Source organism: Camelus bactrianus, chromosome 4 (genome assembly GCF_048773025.1).
Source record: "Camelus bactrianus isolate YW-2024 breed Bactrian camel chromosome 4, ASM4877302v1, whole genome shotgun sequence".
NCBI classification, from domain to species: domain Eukaryota; kingdom Metazoa; phylum Chordata; class Mammalia; order Artiodactyla; family Camelidae; genus Camelus; species Camelus bactrianus.
Window position 1 is genome coordinate 51,166,767 of NC_133542.1, and position 22,862 is coordinate 51,189,628.

At 37.6% G+C, this 22,862-nt stretch overlaps 1 protein-coding gene across 2 annotated transcripts in view; it reads right to left on the reverse strand.

The window, feature by feature from the left end:
* The window catches only part of GRIN3A (glutamate ionotropic receptor NMDA type subunit 3A), a 147,641-nt gene that overhangs the window by 70,099 nt on the left and 54,680 nt on the right, over positions 1-22,862 (reverse strand). For both annotated transcript variants that reach the window (XM_074361922.1, XM_010952959.3), the window contains exon 3: positions 10,003-11,050. In XM_074361922.1, the coding sequence (XP_074218023.1) occupies positions 10,003-11,050 (1,048 nt within the window). The remainder of the gene's footprint in view (positions 1-10,002; positions 11,051-22,862) is intronic.

A 22,862-nucleotide genomic window follows, 5' to 3' on the forward strand; every position in this document is an offset into this window, starting at 1 on the left:
TATAGACCAATTTCCCCCTAATTTAAGGGAAGAGTTTGCAAAAACTTGGCTCATTTTCTGTTTATATTCAAATGAAGGAAGTGATCTTAGACATTCATTAAAGGAAACTCAGCAGGATGTCTAATTGAAAGCATTTTGCTGCAGTTAGTATGAATTATTGTATCTATTTGAAAGTAATAAAGCTGCAGTTATTTAAAAAATTCTATAAAGATGCCATTTCAAAATTATTTTGGAAGTAGGTGAGGAAATAAATAGATCGCATGCTCATTTGTTCAGTTTTCCATTTATCAACCTGAATTAGCAAGAAATTGATGGTTTTCTTAAAGTTCCTTGAATTGAAGAATATTCAGGAAGGGAAGGGAAATACCCATTTTTAAAAACTCCTACTAAGTGTCATGTACTGTGTGTCTCATCCCTACTCAACCACTAAATGTTTCTGACCTAACTCCACAATCTGCTGCCAGCAATCCTGAACTACCTAGGCTGTGGCAGCATTATCTGTCTCATGTTCCCATTCAAGGATCCTACATCTCTGACCCTTGGATCCACTATGGGCATCATGGTCTTAGGTTTTCTTTGCTTTGATGATCCGCTTATATCCATTTCATGGTTCAAACACTCCAGGTCACTCTTGGATATAATTTAAAATTCACTTGGGTACACCTTCCAGTTGCAAGTTAGAAGTGCTCCTGCCCTCTGTCTCTTTCCTACTGGACACATGCTGGTCACCTCTGCTTGGACTCATGGCCAAGTCCATTATTTACCCAACGCTTATCTGAATGAATGGTTGCCATATGCTTAGGCTCTAGGCATACAAGTGCATAAGATAGAGCTGGTCTCCACTCTCAAGGAGTTTATAATTTAGTTGTGGATGAAATCAGAACTTCAGCTAGATAGCTCACATCCATTGTCTCCTGTAATCCTCTTAAAGGACACAGAGGCCATGGTAATTAACCTGCCAAACTTCACAAACATATATCAAACTTAGATCAGTCTAACACCAGGACTTCGCCCTTTGTGTCACTGTATGTTGTGCCTTACTGGGGCTTTCCTTTTATTTGTTCCATAGCGTCTAGTCTGAGAATGGTTTTGAATGGTCATATCAAAAGTGCTGATTTCAAAGTAAACCCTGTAGAATGCTATTCCCTATTCCAGTGATGCTGCCATTTTCATTCATTTATTAATTAAATAACATTTATAAAATGTTTACTGCTCACCCAACACTGTGAAGATCCAGTGATGAGCAAGACACAATGGAACAATTAACAACTCAACAAATAGACAGCATGACAATTTCAGATTGTGTTAAGTCCTGTGAAGGGAATAAACTGGATGGGTATGAAAATACGCCCCCAGAAGCTTCTGTGGAAAGCACAGCGTCTTTAAGATGTAAAGATTTTACAATGGAAAGGCTACTCATTGAGGAACTCACTCTACCTGGACTTGAAAGGCTGCAGACAGCAGGAGGGCATGAGGAGCAAATATTGCTGTTGTGACTATTGTCTCATGTCTGATTTATTTTCATCCTTACTTGGCTTATGATGTACTTTCTCATAACATAAGTAATATAGGAACACTGTAGAAAATATGAAGTGGAAATAATAAGTATTTTCTGTGTTTACACTGCTCAGATACCAGTGCTGTTAAGACTGTGTTGTCTTTCCTTCTAGTCACTTCTGTGTATAGCCTGTACATATGCATACTACAGAACTGGAAATACAGTATATGGTTTTGTACTCCAACTTTTCACTCAACATTTTATTTTGATTTTTTGACACTTTATCTCTACTGGCTGCATTTTTATAGCACATAGGAACACTGTAATGTATTAATAGTGCTATTGGACATTTATATGGTTTTCAAGTTTTTGCTATTTTGAGTAAGACTGCAGTGAATCTTTGCAATAAATTGTTGTCCATATATTAAGTTATTTCCTTTGGACAGATTCCTAGAAGTGGAAGTCAAAGGTGAAAGGGCATGAACCCTTTTAAGGCTCTTGATATAAATGGCCAAATTGATTTATGAACATATTATAATAACTTACCCTCCCAACAGCAGTGTATTCTAGTGCTAGTCTAAATGTGCTTCCACCAAGATTGAGAGCTATCAATAAAAGATTCCTATTTTGATAGGTAAAAATATTATCTCATTACTGTCTCAATTAGCATTTCTTTGATTATAACGAGAAGTTAACATTTTTTAAAATTATTGGTTAATTTTATTTCTTTTTTGAATTGTTAATATTCTTTATTTACTACTTGATTTTAACATTACTTAATGTATACTTTGCTCTCTTCCTGAAAAAATTTAAGGCAGCTTAAAGGTCACATAAAATATAAGATATAAACTAAAACAAAATATGGTGAAGTAGAAGAACAAATAATATGAAGCCAGGAGTGATGTTTAAAATGCATACCACAATGGCAATAAATCTGCTATTAGTGTGCAAGAATTTTGCTTCCAAGCTCTCTAGAAGTTAGCTCAAAAAGAGAATCTTGCTGTTTACTCAGTCTTCATTAACAATGAAAAACAGAGATACAGAGGGGGATAAAGACAGAGAACTAATTGTTCAAGATAAATATAATTAATATTGGTATTAAATTCTGACCAGACTTTTAAACTATTTATTTTATTATTTTGTGCCCCCTAGCTGTCAGATGCTATGCAAATTGCTTTACTTGGATTATTTAAAGTTCCATGACTATTTACTGGGAGGAGGAACTATATTAATGAAATTTACAACAGCGCCTGGCATATGGGAGTGGTCAATGAGTATTAGTTTTTTTCTGTTATTATTACTAATATTAACTATTTCAATATTTAGAGCAATAAATCCCTTGAATCTTCTTTTATATATATATATAACATTTTTCTTAGAAGATTCAGTAACAATCAAACCAACAAAAAAGTCCTTTGGGATTTTTATTGGAATTCTTTTACACATATAAACTAACCAAGAGAAAATTTGACATCTTTTAAATACCTAGGCTTCCAATTTGGTAATATGGCAGTTTCTTTGTTTGCTTGTTTATAATTTATTAAAACAGCTTTATTAAGATATAATTCACATGCCATACAATTCACCCACTTAAAGTGTATGATTGAATAATTTTTAGTATATTCACCAGATATGTGCAACAATCAGCACATTTTAAAAATCTAAACCATCTTTTACGTTTTGTACACTAGAAATTGTTTTCTTTTAATGCAATTCTTAGAAAGGACACTTCTCTGATCTACCATAAATTTCTGTTGCCAGAGTGACTGGGATGTTTTTCCTATTTACGTTTTCTATCCGGAAGTACGTGGAGCCGGTGGTAGGTGCCATTCTTGTCAAACTAGCATTTCTTGTATTTTTCTTCTTTTGAGAAATTTTCTCTCTAGAATGGTAGTAAAACCCCTCTACTTTATTACTTGTCCTATTCTTGGCCCCTTTTTCCTGGCTTTCCAATTTTGTAGCTTGTGATAGAGGGTCATGTTGCACCCTTCTCCCTGTAGTCTGGGGGCTTCTGCACATGCTGCCATGTCCCCTTGAGATGCTAACACCACACCCAACTCCTCTTCGCTCAGCCAGGTTTTCTTTACTTATGGTGGTGGTGGTGGGGCTTCGATTCTCCATTCAGATCAGGTCTCCTGTGAGGCTCTCAGATTCTGTTTTTTTCCTTCACAGCAACTAACTACTGTTTAAGATATTACCTGATTTATGCATTCCCCTGATTAATGTCTTTCTGCCTCACTAAACTCTATGTTGCAAGGACAGTGTTTGTTTTGCTGACAACTAAATTCCCAGCCTCCTAGCATGGGGCCTGGAACAAAAGTTGCTGTTACTGGATGAATTAAAGGAAGAACAAATGAATGGCTTGGTGTAGTTCAGATTTTTTTTTCCTCTCACCTTAAGCTCCATTTTCAGCATCTTGTTTGCCTTGGAGTTCGGGCATCTCTCCCTTCTTCAAGGCCAGCTTTTATTATATGAATTCGTATGTTTTATTGGGCAGCCACATGCTGCTATATGAAGATCAATGAAGGTGGTTTTTCATTATTTTGGGAAATGCTTATCATTTCCTACTAGGGCTATGTGAGTGTCCTTCGCTTTAATATTTCTGGTTAAAGTTTGCTCTTGCCTTCACAACAGGGCTATTTAATTTTTAATATTTACTTGAATGTTCACCAGGACTGACTGTTTTTCTAAAGCAGCACCATCATTTGCCTGTAGGAAAAGTGACACCAGTCTCATATTCCCTCTAAGGAGCTGATGTATACATACATACATACATACATACATACATACATACATACATATATATATATATATATATATATATATATATATATATATATATATATATATATATATATATAAATATATAAAAAATAGAAAAAAACAGGGCCAAAGAGGGCATTTTATATGAGAGGCTGGAAAAGAAGAACTAGAAAGTACATTAAAATCAGCAAATAGCTCATTTTGAAAGCTCATGTATCCTTTCAACTGGGATAATTCAACTCCAGCAGGGGAGGCAGGGCTTTATTTTTCAGTGCACTTTATGATTTATGAAGCAATTTTCTCATCCTCAGTATACCTCAGCATACTGGATGTTAATGGCTAGAATGCCCAGGTCTACTCCTTAGACCATAGACCCAGATGAAAACCTCGCTGGATAAAAATAATACTGCAGTTTTTACCCACCTGTCAATCATCCCAAAAGGCTAGGAGGAGATGGCTTTGGATGATGAGGCAGTGGGCGTTGGCTTCCATCTTTCTACATTACTGTATTTTCTGCATTGCCTATAATGAATTGTGCTAGTTTTATATTGGAAAATTACCCATATAAGTGCTATTAAATATAGTCCTCATAAATTCTTGCTTTCATGGTCTCATGCTTCAAGAGCCCACCCGCTTTTGAAGCATGGAGCTTGCTTTCCAGAAGAGTCGGTGGGAGACTGTGAGAAGCTACATATATTACTTTTAGTGTAAAATAAATTATTCTGGCAAAAAATAGTTCAGTCAAGTGAGGACAGAACCATCCTCTTGAATTTCATTTGCACAGCAGGACAGTCCCTCTCCCTTGGGGTTATCTGTAGGAGCAGCTTACAACAAGATTATTTCTTCCCTCTGACCCCGTCAGAAAAAAAAAATTCCAACCTCCCTTGGCTGCTGTAACATGTAGTGACTTATAAATTGGTCTGTCCTGCACAGCCTTTTACATTTAATTTTATTTCTGATTCAAAGCAGTTGGTTAAAGCCAGTGAATCTCAACTCTGAAATGGTGATAAAATGTTCACACTTAACAGTTTTATTAATTGTGTTAAATGTATAGCCAGCATGCTAAACAATTAAGATCAAGAAGAAAAATGGAGCTATTACAGCCATTGTACGTTATCTGATATCATGGTTACAGATGCTTATGCAGCCAGGACTCAATTTACTGATGGATTGGACTGGATAAAAACAGATTGCAAATCTTACTTTTTTGTCAATAGGTTTTCATCCAAACACATTTCCCACAGGGATATTTTATAAGCGTTGTTTAGACCCCAAGACCAATATTACAGAAAAAAAAACAACCAAGAAACAAAAAAAGCAAAACCAAAAACATATCCAAAATTTTCGAACAGAAGTAAAAACTATTTACACAAAAAATAAGAAAACACTATTATTATAATTTAAAATGTTTTATGTAACAGAAAAGTAGTTGTAAGGAAAGAGCAGACGGAACTCCCAGGAGTCTGTTTTTGAGACTGGGGTTGCCTAGATCATCTAAGAGCAGACGACATCAATTCCTAGGAGCACATTTCTCAATAAAATGCTCCTAGGAAAGCCTGGGAGTTGTCATTCTCAGAGTTTTCAGGCAAACAATTATAACAGGGAGACACAGAGAGATTATCTAGAGAAGGGAAGGAGGCAGGTGCTCCAGAGCGTTAATGTGCAGGCACAGGGAAATTTGCCTGAGGTGAATTAACGGAGCTGTGAGTAGGGAAAACGGGATGAAAATGGCGGCATGGTACACTGGGATCGGTCCTGATATCCAGTAGATGAGGGGGATGAAAAGATGTGAAAAGAAATGAGACAGACCGTGAGTCAGGGGCAGAAGAATCTTCAGAGTGATTAACAGTCTATATAAATCACCTCTCCTTCAGCTTTAGGAGACTTTCACCATACAGCAGAAAAACAAATATTCCAAGAAAACCAAAGAGATCTGTGACTTCTATGTAAATGGTACCTTTTTACTCATCAGAAATAAAATGCTATAAAAATGGAATCATGAAAAATAGTAGGAAAGAAGCAAACCACATAAAGCCAGTTTCATCAGATGTTAAAACACACACACACACACACACACACACACACACACTAATTCTCATGGTTTGGACTGGACACCATTCAGCCTTCATCCTCTCTGATAACCGTGTAAGAAGCTAGATTTGGCAGGTAGGATAATATTAATCCTCATCTCATAAAGTTAAAATTCAACCTACAGAGAGGCAGTCAAGGGTCTGCATGACTTTGCTACAAGGCACCTTTCTCTCTTTACCATCCACCTCATGTCTCCACCAATTTCATACTCCAACACCTTGGGACTTCTTTATGCCTGTTGCTTCTCGTCAAACAGCCATTTTCCTCCCTGTCACCTTCTCCTTTGGGGACCTCATACTCCCCCAGGGCTTTAATACACAGCATCACCACTCTGCCCAGGATTCCCACCCGCTTCAACCTCACTCCTGAGCTTTGGCTCCATTTTTCCAAATGCCTGCTGGATTTCACCTGGATGTCCGACACAGATTTTAAAATGTGAGGTATGAAATTGAACTAATTACCACATTTTCTAGCTTATAAACTGCCTTTTCTGCCTCCTTAAATGATATCATCATCATCTCAGACACTCAGGCCTGCAACTCTGAAGGTGTGACTGTTGCCTCCCACACCCAATTAATTGCCACAATATTTCTTGCATCCTTTCTTCTGTCAGTGACGACAGCTATAACGTCAGCTCTGCCCATTGTCTTTCTCTTCTAGGCATGTTTACACGCTGCTGCCTAAGCAACCCTCCTAAATGGATTCTGCTCCTCTGTACTCTTCCATTGCTCAGAAATGTCCATGGATCTCTACTGTCAAATGTTAATTTCTCTTAGCCTGATGTCAAAGACCCTCTGATATCTCAACAGAACTTAATTTTCAGACTGGGATCTTCTTTTCATGCAGAAAGCTAAAGCTAATGTGAACAGTTCTAGATACCCTGACTGTGTCTTATACTTTCCACCTCCAAGTAGCTCATTCTGTTCCTTTGCTTGGAATGTCCACTCTTCCTCCCTTGATGCACATGTCCAAACTGGAAGTCTTTTTCAAGAATAAGCACACATTTTATCTTATTAATTAAGCTTTCCCTTGAAGGTGATTGCTTTTTCCTTGAACTTCGTTGTATTTTATTTCTAAACTTTGGCATGCTTATAACTTTCTAAGTTGCTTCCCCTTGTGTTTTTTATCTTTTCTCCCCAACTTGACTTATTGCCGTCCCAATTTCTCCACATAACTTAGTGTAAAAAAGGGATACAGTCATGCAAAGGATTGAGCATTGATAGGAGAGAAAAGAGCTCATGTGAGTGACTGTAATATACTTCAGAGTGAATGCTGAGTGACTGAAAGGGTGTGGAAATTGTTTTGATCATACTTCTCTATGCGAAGGTGAAGACCAAATGTCATCTGCGTAATACCATACATCTGGATGAAAACTGAACAGTTCTGTCACCAATGCTATTTGCCAAAAGTCCAGATGTCAGGTATTGCTTAGTCAAATAATCTGGGTGTCTTTATATGAAAAATACCCCATAAATGAGAGACTTATAATGTAGAAACAACATTAAGAAAGATATATGCCTTTTGAGGAATCGTAGTGGAAATTCATTTATTATGTAAAGTGGAAAATGTTTTAGATTTGGGCTTATCCCACTTCATTAAGACCTTACCGGATGTAACACAAAGTTGACATGGTCCAGTTCTTCTCACTTTGTCTTGTGCGCTGGGTTAGATTGATAAAAACTTCACCTTTTTATTCCGGTGGAGTTGGGGATTGAACGATTGTTTCTTTTTGCTTAAAAATTGTTTTATTGCTCTCTATGGTTTTTCTTTCTGCTTTTCTTTTTAATCCCCTAAAATAATCATTGCTTCAGGTTTCTCATGTGTAACATCCATGACTTAATTCTGGCAATCCTTAGTTCTGATTAATGAAACTCTAGTCAGTGTTGTGTTTACTTTTTTATATTCAGTAACGGTCTGGCATCTTCACAACAGGCATATATTAGACTGTTTCTTATACTCGATTGCATTGAACAGTTTCCACATTGAGTTTGTAATATAAGCATCGCATTGGCAAGATTCTTGCAAAACGTTGGCATAAGCCTCTATTAAGATGGTGAACCTTTGGGAGATCTATAGGCCTACTGGGGCAAAGAATAAACCGAGGATGCCAATTCTAGTGCAGAGTGTGAATGCTGAAGCATCACCAAAATCTCTCTTTAGGGTGACACATGTATTTATACTGCAGAGTTTATTTGTGTTCACTAAATTCCAGCTCATAACCTGAAGTCCCAAGTGTGCATTAAGAAGCAATGCAATTCATTGCCTAGTCAGTGAGCCATTGTTTGTTGAGTATTTTTATGAGGTTCATGTCTCTTATTAGGAAATTTCCAGTATATGGGTCAAATTTCTCATGTTCATTTGTTTACAGAACAGACCATATATCCTAATCCAAACCATTTATGAGAATTCTCTAAAGCTGCCATCAGCCGCCTGGGCCACTCCATCATTTAACAAAGACAGTAGTAAATGTCTTATTTCTTGATGCTCTTGGCAATTAATTTTAAATGTTTGATAGAAATGTGTAGTCAACGTTTCAATATGTTGAGATTTGGTGTGAAAAGAGGTATTTGAAAAGGCATGATGAGTGTTTTATGTCTGAAATTCTCAGCCTAGCTCAAACTGTCTTAAACATAGTGTATCCTGGTTATGCCCACTGAATTGCAGCTTTCTCCAGTTTCTCCTAGACGGGTCCAATGCACTGGAATATAATTCTGCTCTAGATCTGCATTCTGCTTCCCACTGAGATTGCAGTACTTCCTTGAGCCCTATTCTAGTTGCCTTAATCCTTGACAACCCTCTGCTCTCTACTCCCACCAGGTTGAACCAAGTCCTCTATACTCCTAGTCACTGGGAGAGGTCTTGTTTCAATCCAGAAAGAACATAGACATGGCTATCCTTACTCAAGTATCACCACTGCTTTAACTGCTTACCTGAACTCTACATGCCTCCTCCCTTCTACCCTTAAAGTCAGATGTTTAGAATATCAAATGCAGCCTAGAATAGATACAATTTTCTTGAATGTTCTTGAACATTGTAATGTGACTGCTGGCACCCTCCTCCAATTCCAAGGTGGCCATCTTTCCTTACTCTATAAGAACACTCTGTTCCTAGCTAATCCTGCCACCTCAGTTAGTTCAGTACTCCTGTCTACATCCATTGAGTTTCTAGCATCTGAATTTGGATGCTTATTATAAAATGTTAGTTATTTCCATTTTATTATTTTTTTAACGGTGAAAAAAGATTCTTTACTATTTAAACTATGAACCTTACTATTTATTTGCATTAATTCCCAAGAGAAGTAATTAATTAGTTTTCAAAATTTACTTTTGGTGAAAATGCTTTGTAAGACTGTTTCCTGATAATCATTCTGCCAGACTGTCAACTAACACAAGGAAAAACTAAGCTAATAGATGTTTCTACCAGAAAGACTTTCTTTAGGACAAACACCCCCTAAAACCGCTCACTCTTTTTGTTTTGTTTCATAAAACTATGGAATATTTAGTTCAATGAGGCAACAGACTTTTAGACCAGTCTCTATGGATGATTCAGAGAATATTCTTGTGTTAGATGAAAGAACATAGACATACGACAGTGTAAGACACAATATATGGAGTTACAACAGGGAAAGCTAGAGTAAAAAGAAGTATTACCTTAGGGTCATGTATTCCAGAAAGCTCTTCATAGATCTTCTCACCTACCATGACAGCAGCCAAGTTCGCTGTGTAGGTAGAAAGGCAAAACATACAGAAAATGGCCCAAAGGTTCATTAGAAACCTTCCAGTCCAGCATTTTGGGGGTTTGATGGCTGCTGTTCTACCAAACAAGAGGGCATAACAGACATTCAAGGCTGAAGAGAAGGAGAAAACTTTACTTCTATTCCGCCCCTTGGGAGTCATACCAAAGGGGCTCTTCCATTCATACAGAGTGAGGAAGATGGCAGTGATGTGCAGAGCCACAAAAATCCCCAGCCACATTGTCCAGTGGAGTGGCCACATGAAGGCTCCAATGGGAGCTGCTGTGTCTCGGGTCCTCACTAAGATGCCCAAGCTGGTGGAGAAGAAAGGACTGGTGAAATCTATCACCTGGCTTCGTGCAGTATTGATGCTGAAGGAAGTGACTGCCATGTGGGCTGACCCACTCAAGAGATCACCCACCAGCCCAGTCCAGTGCCCATTTTTCCAGGCTCCATATTTGCCATCACCAACAATATAGAGATCAAAGTCAAAGTTCATGTCTTCTGCTAGCTTTTCCAGCAGATCAATGCAATAGCCATAGCAGCACTTCTTCAATTTGATGGGCACTGTATCATTACTGCTATGGAGGCTGCTAAAAAGGCTGTCCAATATGGAAGAATCATTAGTCATGGGGTTTAGACAGAGTTGGCCAGCAGGGCACAAGCCTTCATCATCTACCTTCCGCGTGAAGACAAATGGATGTTCGATCAGGGTGACCACTCGCAAGTGTAGCTTACTTGGGTGTTGGAAGTGGGTTTTGTGCCTCTGGGCCTGCTCTGGCCATATTCCATAGTCCATGACAATCTTCCCCCCCTGCCAGCTGCCCAAGCGTGTCCACATTGGCTTTCCCATGGGGTCATGTTGCAGATTCCAGATGAAAAAGTTGTTTTCTGAGCTGATGATAGTGGAACCCTTTACTTTGATGGAACCACTGAGGCCTCTGAAAGTGGTGTTGGCTAGAAACCTGGCAAAGAGGAGCAAAGGCAAAAAGTAAGGAAGAGAGGAGAGGCCCAAGACAGAAAGCAGTGCTCATCTTTGCTTCTCTGTCTTAATAAAAAGAAACTCTCTTTTTAAAAAGGCATTGCCTATAATTACTTTGGGAATTAACAAGCTGGGCTCTTTCTAGGAGAAGAGTCCTATTTCACTGAGCAAATGAGATCTCACCCTCAGGTTCTAACACCTGGGCTAGGTGCTTAATTCTTGGTCTTACTCCAAATCTCTTTATTTCTACTTAAGGGATGTGTTAATTGTTTTCTGTTGTATACAGTTAATTATATATTCTTACAACTTTCCTAAATATGGAAGTTCTCAGCATCTTTTAACATGTCTCACTTCTACTGCTCACTACATTCGATTGCAAATAAATAAGCTCAATAAAGATACTATTTTTAGTGCAAGGAATGAGTTTTAATAAATATGCATATGCTTTTATATTTGCTTAAAAATTGCATTCATAATTCCAGAAAACAGCCAAATTTTGTTATGAGTGTTTCTCTTTTTAGAGTGGAAATAATCAACATATCTGTCCCCATGAGGCCAGTCAAAGTTGCATGTTGGATACCATCCACAGAACACAGAAAAAGATAATAAATAGACTTACAGTTCCCAGGATAGCCTCAGGCTAAACTCCCTCTAAGTCATTAGAGAAAAACAATTGGCACTGGCTCTAAAAAGAGCTTCTGCCAGAAGTCAAAGAAAGGAAAATTACCAACAGAATGATATACTGATGTCTAACCCTGTGAACAAGGGCTCTGTTAGTATACTTTCTGATAAGGGCAGAGCAGGAAAAGGCTTGGTCAGACTCTCTGTCTTTCTTAAATCTGGGAAGATAAGACAATAAGAGATAACATACAAGCTTGTGGCCCCTCTGTACTCTTAATTATGGCCTTAAGTCAGAATAAAAGCCCACATTTTGACATCAGACACACCTGTGTTTGAATACTGATCCAGCCACCTTCTAGCATTGCCCTGGGACACCAATTTATTGAACTCTAAGCTTCAGTTTTGTCATCAGCAAAATGGGGGAAAGAATTACATTTTTATTTTTTAATTACTTCCACTACATGGGTTAGGAACAAGGCATGTGAAGTGTATACCACACTTTTTGTCACAGAACAAATGCTCCAGATATGGTAACTATTACTTAACATCATTCGAAGTTTTTCAATCAAGGCTGTCCCCAGGTCCCTTTCTCTAGTCCTTTAACAGAATTTTTCTAGTTGGAGACGCAAAGTACTACATTATGATAAACTCCTAGAGATAAACTCAAGATATATTTCAAATTAAAAGATATCAAGGCAAAATGGGGATGTAACAGAATATTTTTTTGAGGAATTGGATGACATGTCTAGGTTCTTAGCAAAACACATTCATCCACTGCTTGCCACAAAAATTATTCTGTAATTTACAAATGCAAATACACGTAGTAAGAAGTTATGCTGCCACAGAAGGAACATAGAAAAATCAGAAAGTGCGAAGAATGTACTAATTTTCATTAGAGATATAAATGTAAATCACATTTGAAGATGCTACTATCACTAAATGCAATGAAACTGCTCATTTTGGTAGATTGCATATAATGGTAATTATTCATGTTAGCACTCCCCAGTGGGACTCACCACTTAAAATGAATTCTATTTTGCAACAAGTAATGAAGTCTCAGTTATCTTAGTCTTTAAAACAGTTTTCTGCTTCTTTAGAGAAGTAGGGAGCCACATCATTAAAATATACAGATTAATCAATTGATAATTACATAGATACTATAAAAGAAGGGTGACTATGATTGTGTTTCTGATGAGCAATCTACTTTTAGATTTGTTAAGAAACACGCACGGATATGCTGACATAGCTTAGGGAATAAAACGGTTAGTAGTAAACAGGTTAATTTCATTTGGTCAATTTGGTGATTAGGAAAGTAAAGTTGTAGAAAGAGAAGCTCTTCATTATTTTAAGGATATTTGGTGCTTAATGATTATAGCACCAAATATTCTTTGGATGGACCCTTGAAGGACTATCACTGAGTGAATATATACTTAAATCATCTCAAAAAAGAGGTCTTCAGGAATCCTTCAGAGATTATATAACTCCCTCATTTCAGTAAAAACTATTCTTCGCTATCAAGGTTAAATAACATTCAACATGACCATAACTGAAGGACAACGCTCCATTATCTTTGAGGCATTCATCTGCCGTAGAAAGACAAATCAACCAGGATCTAAACGTCTTGCATTTCCCCAGACCAGAAAATCCAGTGTTTGTTTCACTCTGTGTTTGGTACCAAGAAATTAGATCTCAGTGAATCTGCATTTATGAGAGGTCATTTCTGTTTATTTTCCATTTTATAGAAAGAGTAAATTAAAATAATCTCATCGATAGCTTTAGTTATTATTACCCTCACTATGTACTCTTTGTAAAAGAATGACAATGTGTAGCAAAGTTTAAATACTCAATATTAGTTAAAAGATGAAAAGGTTGAAATCTTGCTTTTGCTTAAATTGATTTGTACCATGTTCCTTTTTATCTTGCCCTGGACTCTTCTTGGGTGAACAAGAAGAAGAAAAAGCAGAAATAATATTTTTCCTTTTTTTAAAAGATTATTATTTTTTCTTATATTTCCTCTTTTTTTTTTTTTTTTTTTTTAATAGAGGTACTGGGGATTGAACCCAGGACCTCATGCACGCTGAGTAGCTAAGCATGTACTCTACCACTGAACTATTACCCTCTCTCCAGGAATAATTCTACTGGCAAGATAAACTGATACAAATACCAGGCCCTGTTCTTAGGACTAGAGCTACAGAGATGAAGAACACACTCATTGTTCTCAAGGAGCTCAAAGTCTAGTGATGGGGAGGAAGAAATGTGAGCAGGCAATTCTAAACCAGTGTAATGAGCATCGTGATGGAGGTAAACCTGAGTGTCACTGGAACAGAAAGCAAGGGCACCTGCACACTCCACCCTAGGGGTGACAAGGAAGGCTTCTTAGAGGAGGATGTGCCACAGCTGAGTCTTGAAGAAGGAATTATAGTTAACCAGGAAGACAAGCTGGACTGATGCTGTCAACCCAGGGAGATGTGTGTGCACAAGCCAGCGACAGAGAGAGCAAGCTGCATGATGATGATCAGTGAGAAAGAAGGCTAGGGATGAGGGTGGGAAATGAATGACAAAAGACCAAGGCCATAATGCAGGTAGTAGAGCCATCGAGAGAATTTTTCTGTGGAGGGGATACGTCATCAGATTGGATTTTAGAAAGATCTTGTTTTCCTGCTAGCTATAGAGTCTGGAAGGAGAAGAGAGCTGAGCACAGTTTCAGATGTGGGGAGTAATGTTCCTTCCTTCCTTTTGCTTCCTTTCTTCCTTTCTCTTTTGCTTGTTTCACAAGGGGCTTAAGGTGGCAAGGGATAAGGTCATAACAGAAGTGCAGAAGATGGTGTAGTCAAAAGATACACAGTTTCAGAAAGAAAAGTGATTTTACGATGGCCAAATTCACACAGTTGCATTTAATTCACAAATTATACTAAGAATGTGTAAAACTCAGCTTGATGGAAGGTCATGTAAGTAAGACCTGGAGTATTTAATTAGCTGGGAATACCAGCTAAGTGCAAGCCCAGCGAGCATCGTGGATATAAAAAAAGAGAAAAGTAATTCTTATATTCTTTTAATAGTAATTTAGAGCCTGGCTCACGGGGACCAATAATACTGATCATTCCTTGCTGATCATATACTGATCCAGCCTAGCTATGAATTCTCAATGAATCTTTCAGTTCAAGAATAGTATGAGGAAAGGTAAGGAGGTAGAAAATTTAACAGGGGGTGGTTAGTATAACAATCTGATTGGAGAGTGGAGTAGAAAAATATGCAGGTTGCAACTGGAGTATAGAGGCTTTGCATGTCCATTTTATGAGACTAGATTTTATTTAATAGGAAAAGGGGAGCCATGAAGATTTCAGAACAGAGTAACGATACAACCAGAAGTCTGCATTGGTAATACTGACCTGGAAAGAGGGAAAATGTGTGCAATAGGAAGAAAGGATGGTAACCAGGAGACCACTTGAAAGACTATTAGAATAACTTTGTCATGGTATGATAAGGGTATGGAACTCTCTCTAAGAGTGAGAATGTGGTTTAGCACTTGTGAGTAGTGAGTGTTTAACAAAGCAGATCAGATATACATCTTTTTTTTTTTTTATCAGTAAACCTCCCAAGATACCACTCTGCTTGAAAGAATGAAGCTCATTAGTTAATCTGCATAGAGGTAATTTATTACTTTAGTAAAAGCTCCCAACTATGTCACTAATTAAGAATATGTGTTGATTTGTATAGGAGCTGAGATAAAATCTGCACTTTTCAAATTACATAAAAAATGTTTTGAGACAGTTCACAAGTATAAGCAAGATCAGTGCTTAATGTACTTAAGTGTCAAGGATAATGTGTCTGACCAGCCATATTTTGCATACGAAACTTGACATACTAATTAAAAGATTTTCTTACTCATGAAAACAAATGGACAAAGATGTTAACAAAACAACACATCATCCAGTCAATCATTTATTCATTCAACAATACTCATGTTTGTGAGGCACAGTTCTAGGTTCTGGGGGACGAACAAAAGAGAAAAAAGTCTTATGTGGCTTCTATTCTATTGAAGGAGACAGAATAACTATGATAAATAGGGAATATTTATCATATGGACTGTTAGTGCTAAATGCAAAGGAGGAAAAATAAAGTGGAGTAGGGAGATAAGATGTGTCAGGGCTGGTGATGGTAGGGTGGAACTACAGATGAGAGAGGGCAGGATAGTCCTCTCTGAGAAGGTAATATCTGAGTAAAGGACTGAAGAAAGGGGAGGAACTAACCAGGAGGATCTCTGGGTAAAGAGCAAGGAGCATGGAGTCCAACGTCCCTGAGCGGCACTGTGTCTGGTATGTTTGAGGAAAAGCTAAGGGAGTGAGGGGCAGGAGAGTTGAAGATGAGATCAGAGAAAGCTTACCAGGAGTGGGGGTTGGGGAAAATAGAATTTTGCAGGTCATTGTAAGGACTTTGTTTCTTCTCTACGTGAGATGTAAAGCCACTGGTAGGTTTTGAGCACAGGAGTGATATGATGTGAGCTACATTTTATCAGGCTCATGACTCTGCTGTATTCGGAAGGCACTAAAGACAGACAAGAGCAGAAGCAGAAAGACCAGTTAGGAGGCTGTTTTCAAACACCCAGACAAAAGCTGCTGATGGTTTAGATTGAGGTGGCAGTAGTGGAGGTGGGAGGAATTAGTTAGATCTTGACACATTTTGAAGTGGAAACCAAGAAGATCAGCTGATGGCTCAGATATGGTTGCTAGGAAAAGGAGGTAAGGATGATACCAAAGTTTTTGTCCTAAGCAGTTGGAAGGATGGCATTGTCATTAATGAAGATAAAGAAAGCTGTAGAACAATCAGGTCGTGAGGTGGATGAGAACTACCAGGACTTCAATTTTGCTAATGTTAAGTTTGAGATAATTTACAAACATGCACATATATTTGTCAAGTAGGTAGTTGGAGACCATATGCAGTTCAGGAAGGAAGTCTGGACTGGAGATAAGATTTGGGAGCCATAACTCTATATATGTTATTTAAGGAGATTAAATGAGATCAATGAGTGAGTAACTGTAGACGAGAAGAAGTCCAAAGAGTAAGTCCAGGGACTTCAACATCTGGAGGTGGTACAGGTAAGGAAGAACTAGCAAAGGAAACTGAGAATTAACCAGAGACCTAGGGGAAAAGCAGGCTGTGTTGTGTTCTAAAAGTGAAGTAAAAATGATGTTTCAAGGAGGGAACAGTGATAAACTGTGTCAAACACTTCCAACAGATCAGATGCAATGAGGACTGAGAATTGACCACTGGTTTTCGAAACACATAGGGTGCTGGTGACTTCATTGAATAATTTCAGTGAAATGTGGAAGCCTAATGCTTCAAGGAAAAATGGTTAGAGAGAAACTGGAGATAACCCTTTGGAAGGTTATGCCGTAAAGAGAAGGAGAAAAATGGAATGGTGGTAGAGAGGGAAAACTAATTAAATATACGTAAGTGGCAGGCTTTTATGCTGATGGGAATGATCCAGTAAACATTAAAAAAATTGCTGATGTAGGAAAGAAGAGAGAACTGCTGGGACAATGCCTTTCTAAGGTGTAAAGCGAGTGATGTTCTTTGCTAAGACAAGGGAGGAGGAAGCACATGAGAGAAGGTAGACAGAATACAGGGCTCAGAGGCCTACAAGTAGGGGAGTGGATGTGCACAAGACAGCTTGTGGAGGCCTCACTGCTTTAACTCATTTAGGGCATTTAAAAAGTAAATTATAGATCTCTGTGTACTCTCCCCTTATAATTCATTTGAGAGAAGTTTTATTGTATTGCTTTCAAAATGGGACTGAAGATACTCTTAAAAGTACAGAAAGCAAAGAACTTTCGTAAGAAATGCATTAGATCAATTCCAACTAAAATGTTTAGCGTTTTGTTTTCCCACTTGTGTTTTCGAGAGTCAATTGTAAAACTATCTGGGCCTGGCACTTTCTAAAAAATGTAATTTCTCAATCACTTTTTCAATCTCTTCTATTAAGCTTTCCATTTCTCTGGGTCCATTTTGGCAAATGATATTTTTCTAGGAATTTGTCACCATACAACTGCATATAACATCATTTGTACTAATTTTAGGACTCTCCTCAGTTGGAGTTTTTTGTTTTGTTAATTTCTTCTTTCTAGCTCTCGTCCTATGTCTATCTCTTCCAGTCTGTTTTAATGAGGAAATATCGGTGTTCCTATATTCTTTAATAATAGAATGTTAACGGCAGTGTTTATCTTAATTTATCAGATTAACTACATATTCATGTAGTATTTTTACTTTTTAAAAACTTGCTCTAAAATTTACTAAAGTTAAATAAAAATCTCCCACTACAAATAATGTTGCCATTGTCTTAAAGATTTTAAGACCTGCTGCCCCCCAGTTTTTCTTCTTATTCAGCATATAAAGTTTTATTAATATTACGTTTTTATACTTATTACAAATTTGTATCTTTTCTTGTTTTGAACTAGTTCTATCATAATCCCATTGTTTCCAGTCTGCATTTTGGAGATGTATGAGTCTACATGGTGTTGTTTAAATGCAGCACATCACCTTCACATGTTTTCTTTCTTCTTGTTGATAAGTCTTACATTTACTTCTACTTTGATCTTTTTTTCACATATCAGCTTGTCTCTTTGTATGTCTACCTCTCTCATTTGTTTTTTATTTCTTTTAAAATTGCCCTCTTATTTTTGCTTTTTTCTCCTATTATAGTTGCCTTCCATTAATCATATCTGTATCTGGGAATATCTGTTTTGCTCTGTAAAGCCTTCAAATTTATTTTTCCCTTTGGGAACTTTCTTTGTATCATTAAAATCTCTGTACCCTCGTTCTCTTATATTTTGAAAAATGAGCTGAATTTCTTTTCCCATGATCATCTCATCATGTTTAATATTTTCCCCCTGAGGAATAAGAGATTTGTTTATCCTCCATAAAGCCCTATAAAATTCTTTAGCCTGTAAGAACTTAATTTTGGTATTTTGCCTTTGTCTGACTAGAACTCTTTGTCTATGTTATTGCTAGTGACATTCTAACTCCCCTCCCACTAGCACCATCTATTTCTTGTCAAGTTTACTTGCTCCTATGTTCTGCATCTAAATATTTATATTTCTTGATCATTTTTAAGTTAGCTGTAGATCTACTGACCATAGCAGGAAAACTAAATAAAGCCCTTTTCGTATGAAACAAAGGAATATTCCTAAAGTTTCCCCTTCTTCTTTTCCTGGGAGGAGAGGAGGTGAGTTGGGAAGAGATACACTAATGTTCAGAAATCCCACCTTTTCTTTACTTGATTCATATCTACAATCATGTGATGAATCTTCCAATCAAAATATCCTCCTAAATTCTATACTTTTGTATTTGTGACACCCTCACATTTACCTATATAGCTTTTTTTCTGCTCTTTATCACTGAAGAGCCCTCAAACTATTCTCTCTTTGGATAGGCTTATGTCTTTTAGAAAACTTACACCCAAACTTACACCCAATTCTGATTTTTCACAACCTCCACAGACCTCCAGTTATTTAAATTATTAGCTATTTATATATTCTATGTTTGTATTTTAATCCATGTATGTGGTTCTCCTTAATTCTTCAAGACTTTAATCTTCCTTATTCTCTAAATTACTCTCATTCTGCATCTCTTTCTTGAGATTTATTTCCCCACCCTCCAGTATCCTCACAGTTTCTGGCCTGTTGGTTAATCTTGTCTCTTTGTATGGCCAGTTATTAGAAGTTCAGCTTTCACTTACTTTGTAGCCTCTTTCGCTGAAGCAGACCTGGTGGTGTCTACCTCTGCCTCCCTTTTATAGTAACGTGAATTTGCCATCTTAGCCACAGGGCTTACGCTTGGTCCAATTCTGTCAGACGACATTGCTTTGATTTGGTTCTCAATACATGGGAGACTCTTCAAATTAAACATTAACTGTAGATGTAGATAATTTCTTAAGCTACCTGTAAAATGGCTCCTTAGCTATCTTCTTGAATCCTCCTTAGTAACCCAATGTATAAGTATTTGGCAGCTGATTAACTGACTTTTTAGATCAAGATGGAGTTAATCAGCTCCAGCTCCAGTAAGATCCTCAAGGGCACGGCTTTTGGCATTCTCCATATTTCGAGCAGTCTCTTCCATAGAGACGCTGTTAGGAATGAACATATCCTCCCTTTTCCCGCTGCTCTGCTTCATAACACGGCAGGCTGTCCAGCTGAAAGAGACTTCAATGTTCATCTAAGTACCTACTGCACTGAGTCATCTTTGGATCTTAGGCACAACGTGGTACCAAGCCAGAGAAACTGCTCAGTGTCGTTTGTGGGGTGAATGCAGTTAAACACATGCCTTCTCAAATCAGACGTGTGTCTCTTCAAGACCACCGCATTACTTTGCCAGAAGAATGGGGCTCAATCAGCCAGGAAGTCAGTGTATTTGCAATTTATAGATTATTTGAAGCATTAAAATTCCAATACATTTTCTCTTGAATAATGAATAGTATCAAAAATAGAAATTAGTTCCTTGGGAAACTCTCTGATGATAACGAATTTAATAGGAATTGGAAATTGCTAAATTTCAATCTTTATAACAGAGGGCCCCACACATTGTCATCATTGATTACATCTTCTTTTAAAACAACTTACAGAGCTCATCTTTTAAAATAGATTTCTATCTGCTAATGGACAACAGCAATTTAATAACATACTAAATGTACATATATACATCATCTAAACCATGAAGGTCTGTTTTGCCAATATCTGCAAAATTTAGTTACTTAAAACTGAAACTGTCCTTCTTGACTTTTTCCCCGAGAGGAGAAAAATACTAATTTATGTGATTGAGTCCTATTTTAATATACATTTTGGGCTATGTTACCCTTGCTGTGTGTGATGGGGTCACTACATCAAGGAATCAGACACGTGAATGTAGTGCTCATTTCTTCCTGCTTTCCTGTGGCACAACTCGCAAGCTGGCTTTTTTTTTTTCTTTGCATGTTTTTCTCCCACATGGTAGTCAGATCTGTTCCATACTCTTAGGCTGATTTCCTTTCCCTTCGTTTTTTGGCATGAACTTTGACTCTTCTCTACAATTATGGCCTGGGCCCATCTCCTGGACTGCTCCTTGTTGCTTCATGTAATACCCCACCCTTAATTCATTCTAGCTCTCCAGATCTGGCTCCAACCCTAGTCCAGGTGCTGATATCCCTTCCCTTAGCACAGCCCTGGCAATGGGATATTACGTAGTATTTAGCAGTCAAGAATCCATCTGAAGGCTTGTAGGGACTGAAGCTTAAAATGGCCTTGAGATAGATCTGGAATTCAGAGTACAGCCTGCAACCTTTGTTTTTTTTTTTTGTACATATTTCCAAATTTTTTATAGTAGATAAATACAAAGTAAAAAAGTCAACAAAGATTACAATCACAATTTCCTCTCAGGCAATTAAAACTTGGAAGCACTCCTAATTTTGGGAAATTCCACAGTTTAAAACCTGCTGGAAGCTAGATTAGGCAAGTTTAAGCTGCATTCATCAAAATAGGGTCTGGAGGGAATACACATTTTTCAGTATTCCTTATTTGAGGCCCTCATGACTTAGAGAAAATTTTAGATTCAGCATGACTTAAGTGACATAGAGGCCAGGGCAAATTCAAAGGATTTAGCTAAATTAGTCCAGTGACAGGGAAACATCTGGAAACCCAGACCTGAAGTGTTAGTCCCTAAGATTCATGACACCAAGGCATATGTTTTCTACAAGTACTGACTCCTTGGTATCCTTTCAGAGAAAGTGACTGTGGGAGTAAACAGCTGAACACATTAGGTCACCCTATAGCGGTGAGTTTTCCTTGGGGATCCAAGGAGCCAGTGTTCACATCATCCAACCCTTGGCTTACATGTTCGGTGCACTTCTTTTGAGTACATATTAAAACATATAGGCTAACTAGTTTGGCTTGGTAGAGGTCTTTAGGACAAGAACACTTGTACATGGGTAATCATGCCTTCTGATTTATATAGCTTTTGGCTGAAAGACCATGAATCACAAAGTAATGGGATACCAATTAGGGAAAGTTTATATTAATTCTGAAAGGACCTGGAACTTGGATTTAGATGGCTTAAATCTTCTTCTATAAAGTACTAACTGAATGACCTAAGGCATATCACTTAACTTTTCAAGGTATAATTAAGGAAATTAAAGTTTCCAGAGATTAAATAACTTTGCCAGGGTCACAATGCCCATAAATTATTGTAAAGGTGAATGGGAATGCCCCAAATTAGAATTCTATCATGCCACCTCAAGTTCTTCTGGAACTCTTTTAGTATCCAGGAATGAAATGGGGACCATCATCAGTTTACCCCTTGAGACTTTTGAATGGGTATTTGTTTTGGTCTTTTTTTTTTTTTCTGAAGCTTCCTAGTGCCTCATAATACCTGGCACATAATAGGTTCTGAATAATATGTGCAAAATCAATAAATAAAGCAACATTTACTGTTAATGAAAAGCCAGTGAATCTGGGTATTGCTCGACCATGTAAGCATGAAGATGAACATAGCCTGGAGGGAAAGAATCTCTAGCACAATGGACTATTCTTTAAGGACAACTGAGGAGGGGGCCTAACAATGCCAGAGGATAATCACGAGTAGAATGGGTGTTGTTCCAGTGATGAATGGTAACCAAAAGCTAGGTCAAAGAAAATGGATAAAAAATACGGATAATTAGAGAAGCTATTTCTTGGTGAAAGAACAAAAGAAGGGGGTTGTAAGTTTCCTGGGAGCAGGGCCCCTGTTTTCTATTCTTTGTGTCTCCAGCATAAGCTAAAGGCTGAGCTTAATATTAATAAGCTTCAACATATTTTTGTGGACGAGTAAATGAATTAAACACTGCCTATGTGATATAGAACTGAGCTGTAGAAAGCTATTCAAATAAGAAAGGCAATATTCCATAGCCTGCCAAGAAGCTAGAATAACTATCAGGACCATGATTAATTAGCCAAAGGGTCAGGGATGTCTTAGGTCAAGTGGAACAAGATGCCTATCAATGTCTAGGCTCTTGGAATTCTGAAAGAAAGGATAACTGACTTTGACCAGACTATGAATAACTCAGGGAGCTCTTTCTCCAGGAACAATAGATTCGTTAGCACCCAGGGCCTTCAGATAAGCATGGGCAAATCCTAATCCTAGGAACAGGAGGCAAGTCCTCAAACTTCTAT